The 4,786-nt window shown below is 41.9% G+C and overlaps 1 protein-coding gene across 1 annotated transcript in view; it reads right to left on the minus strand.

Moving 5' to 3' along the window:
• cftr (CF transmembrane conductance regulator) overlaps positions 1 to 4,786 on the minus strand; it is a gene marked incomplete at its 3' end in the record, with an annotated part of 78,751 nt that overhangs the window by 63,394 nt on the left and 10,571 nt on the right. Inside the window, 1 exon segment of the mRNA XM_014010265.1 lies at positions 3,828 to 3,936. Within this exon segment, the coding sequence (XP_013865719.1) occupies positions 3,828 to 3,936 (109 nt within the window).

Below are 4,786 nucleotides of genomic sequence, written 5' to 3' on the forward strand. Positions count from 1 at the left end.
ACACACACACACACACACACACACACACACACACACACACACACACACTCACCTCAAGTTTAAATAGCTGTGAAACAGCATCTGTGACTCAGTCTATTTACTGAGATATTTAAATTCAGGCAGTAAAATTAAAACCTCACAGCATCTCTGCAGCATTCTAAAAATGGCTGATAAATAAATGTTACTATCACTAAAGAGACAAACAAACAAACAAACAGCCCTACAGCATCTGATCATAAAAACACAGTCAGTCTTACAGCTGTGTGGTAGTAGCTGAGAGTTATTCTCTAAGCATACTGTGTGCTGCATCAACGGATGGAATCAACTCTGTTTGCAAAATATCTGCAGAACTAGTAAAGATTTTAAAAAATAACTTTCAGAAACCGATCACTAGACGCCCGTGTACAAAATCAACCCAGTTCTAGATTGGCACCACAGACAACTGATGTTATGCAGCACAAAAATCACAGTTATTAGTCAGTTTACAGATACTGAAGTTTAATTTGATGTGGTAGTAGCTGAGGAGCCCCTGAGTTTGACTCAATTTGCACAGACCAAGTTTGAATCGTTTTGCACAAGTCAGTCATGACAGTTATTTCCTGTAATTATGTATCTTTCTGCACAGTAGCTTGCTTTTTACTTTCATTTTTATCTAATTTTTCATTGGTACTATTGGTACCTGTTAGCTTTAGCTTTAGCCCCGACGCTATCACCATATATATGTATTAGCTCAACACTACACATTCTCCTCTCGTCACTGAGGTCCTCCATCAACAAAACAGAGAGGGGAACGCAAAAATGACTCAGCTGTAACTGAAAATTTGAATGAGGAGGACCTCAGTTTAGCTTGTTTGTCATGCTAGCACCGAGCTAATACATATAAGGCAATATAGCGTGAGGGCTAGCGTGAAGGCTAACAGGCTAAGCTGAGGTTCTTCTTCCATAAAGCAGCTCTGTTGTCCTCCATCTATATTTTCAGTTACAGACTGAGTCATTTCTACCTTCTCCTCTCTGTCAACGCTCTCTGGTTTCATTTAAAAGAGTCGATCGTCAGATATTGTCCAAGATTAACCTTCAGGGTGGATATAGCTCGCTAGCACCGATGACCTAGTTGATGTCATCATTTACCCAGAATGCTTTGCTCGTAAATAAAATGGCTCCATCTGTGTTAAAATATATTTTAAAAAATTTACAAAACTAAACAGCCTACATTATTTTTACTGTCTTTATTTTACAGTTAAAATAAATGTTTATCAAATAAAGTTTAATGTTACAACTAATCGTGGATCCCTTTAAGTACCTGCAAATGTTCTGGTTTGTTTGACATCTAAAGCCTGATGTTTTGCTGTTTCTGAAGTTGTCGTGTTAACAATAATAAGCTTGGACGCATGCTTATTTTGTTGTTGATTCTTAAACTTTTATAGGAAAATTGATTGCCACAATTAAGTTGTTCACTCATGATTTGTTTGATTTATGTAAATAAATTATCTTGTTTGTTGCTGATCAAATCGAATTCACTGAGATACGTCACTTATTGTGTGTTATTAACTTTCGTTATAAGGGGTGTAAGTGTCCCTTACACTGTAAATAAAGAAAGTCTCCTCCTCTCTGTCCCCGACCCTCCTTGCAAAAACTGCCATTGTAGTTACCTTTTTAAGCTGCTGTGCTGTAGTTATGTACTTTTTTGTTTATATTAAAGTGGGATATTTGCAATGCAAAATGGATAGCATGGCTGAAGCTGCACAGACAGTTTGCACCTGACTTTCAAATGTCCAGGAAGCATCTTTACCAGATGAACTCCTGCCAGCTTAGCTCCCTCTTCACCACAACAGACCGGTACAGTGTTCACACTGCATAAGCTGAACAAAACCATCTGTCAATCTCACGCTCCATTCTTCCCTCACTTGTGAACAAAACCCCAAACTACTTAAACTCCTCCACCTAAGGCAGAATCTCAACCCCAACGAGAGAGCAATCCACCCTTTTTCCAACTGAGGACCATGAACTCAGAGTTGGAGGTGCTGATCCTCATCCCAGCTGCTACAGACTTGACTGTGAACCGCTCCAGTGTGAGCTGAAGATCACAACATGATGAAGCCAACAGGACCACATCTGCAAACAGCAGAGATGGAATCCTGAGGCCACCAAACCAGACTCCCTCTGACCCATGGTTGCACCAAGAAATTCTGTTCATAAAAGTTATGAACAGATTCTGTGACAATGGGCAGCCCTGGTGGAGTCCAACTCCCACTCTTAAGGGGTTCAATTTACAACTGGCAATGAGAATCAAACTCTTGCACTGCTTGTAGGACTGAATGCCCATAGCAGTGGACCCACAATCGCATACTCACAGGATACCCCCTACAGTGTACCTTGAAGAGCATGGTCAAATGCCTTCTCCAAGTCCACAAAACACACGTAGACTGGATGGCCAAACTCCCATGACTCCTCTGGTCTGACCTGATCCAGTGTTCCACGGCCAGGATGGAACCAGCATTGTTCCTCACTTCTCCAACACCCTGAATAGACCTTACTGGGGAGGCTAAGGAGAATGATGGCCTCGTAAGTCTGCAAATCCAGTGGCACTGCCCATGATGTCCACAGAGTGTTGTGTTGTCAACCAAGACAGCCACACAACGTCCAGAGCCTTGAGGAAATCAGGGTGGATTTCATCCAACCCTGGACCCCTGCCGCTGTGGAGCTTTTAACAACATAAGCTCAAGTTGGAGTTGCCAACTCCAAAGTCCTCAGACTCAGCTTCCTCCATGGAAGACAGGTGGTATTGAGAAGGTCTGAGAAGTATTCCTTCCACCGCCCGACGATATTACTGGTTGAGGTCAACAGCACCCCACCTTCACTGAGCACAGTGTTAGTGAAGCGCTGCTTTCCCCACCTCAGTTGCCTGATTGTTTGCCAGAATCTCCTTTGAACCATTCAAGAACCAAAGCCTCAACGAACTCTACCCACATCCAAGCTTTATCCTTAGCAACAGCCATGGTTGTGGCCCAGTTGGCAATACTCCTTAGTTATACCAGCCAACAAGCCTTAGACTCCCTCCTCAGTTTGACATCCTCGCTAATCCAGGGTGTCTGCACCAAGTTCAAGGATGGCCACCATGAGGAGCCCCGACAACCTTGTGGCCACAGCTTAAGGCAGCTGCCTCAACAAAGGAGGTGTGGAACATGGTCCACTCAGACTCAATGTCCCCCGACTCGGCTGGGATGTGATTAAAGTTCTCTCAGAGGTGTGAGTTGAAGATTTTCTGATGTGTTCTTCTGCCAGACACTTCCAGCAAACCATCACTACATGCATGGGTCTACCGGGTTTGTCCGGCATCTTCCACCGCCATCTGATCCAACTCACTACCAGGTGGTGATCAGCTCAGCTCCTCTCTTCACCGAGTGTCCAAAACACACGGCCACAGATCAGAAAACATGAAGTTAATCATCAATCTACGATCTAGGGTGTTCTGGTGCCACGTGCGCATGGACACCCTTACTGTATGCTCAAACATGGTGTTTGGGATGGAAAAACTGTGACTAGCACAAAAGTCCAACTACAATACACCACTTGGCTTCAGACCAGAAAGGCTGTTTCTCCCAGCAGAATAAAGGAGTTATATAGTTACAGATAATAATTACTTTGTTCAGTTATTCATTAGAATCCATTTAGTGAAATATTTTCTCACTATGCAGCCAAATGCCCACAAACACGGACACATTATTTGACAGCGTGTGTTGATGAATAAATGTATAGAAGACTTTCTGCAGATTTTACAAAACAAATAGTTTTTCCATCCTTGTGTATGAACCGAGAAGCAGACTCACCCCAAAGTAGAGGAGGACACCAAAGAAGGCGAAGGGGCCAAAGAAGCATCTGGCCAGTGCTTTTAAGAGTTTGGGCCTCTTGGCTGACACCACCTCTCTGTCCCATTCCCTGCAGTGCAAACAGAGTTACAACAGTAATGAACACACGTCCACAAAGTCTGTTACTTCTGCTCCAACTAAACAGGTTCATATCAGGAGTCTTTTACACTAGTTCCGTGTAGTATTAACATCACATTATAGAATAGAGAAGAGCATTCGTTCAGATTTATTGTGTCAAATATTTTTGTTCATGATCCTTGTTGAGATAAATCAGTTCAAACTTATTTTGTTTTTTAAACCATATCCCGTTACACAGGCTGGATGAAAGGTGAACCTTTCACCTGTCCTGGCAAACAGACAGGGATTATGATCACGTTTTGTTATTTCTGATGGATTCCCAGCTTTACTTTTTACGATAAATCCTTCTGAGCCAAACAACAGAAGAAGCATTGTAACACTGGGACAAGAAATAAGTGGAAGTTTCTTGTTTTATGGGAGGAGTTTAGCTGGGCCAAAAGAGAAAAAAAGCACCTATATTTTAATGTCAATATAATTTTAGTCATAACTTCAGAGAGGAAGGTGCTAGTTGTATGAAATTTGGAGTCAATAAATTATTATTTACATGTCCAAAATACTTTTACTATAACATTACTTCAGCTTTTTACTTCCCCCACAAGACAAGTCACTCCAACCAATCACAGTTTTGTCTAACTCCACCTCCCCCCCAAATAACCTCCGCCTATCCCTATAGCGCCATTTGTATCATATTTGCTACGCAGGATTCTATGACCTATATTTTATCAATGTGATCAATATTTTTCCTCAAAAACCTGTTGTATATCATGTGAGACTTGTATTCTGCCCTCTAGTGGATTTTCAATGAACTGCAGGAAGCAGTACTTATTTTTTTTTCTTTTTTC

The sequence above is a fragment of the Austrofundulus limnaeus genome, unplaced genomic scaffold (assembly GCF_001266775.1).
Source record: "Austrofundulus limnaeus strain Quisiro unplaced genomic scaffold, Austrofundulus_limnaeus-1.0 Scaffold67, whole genome shotgun sequence".
Taxonomy (NCBI): domain Eukaryota; kingdom Metazoa; phylum Chordata; class Actinopteri; order Cyprinodontiformes; family Rivulidae; genus Austrofundulus; species Austrofundulus limnaeus.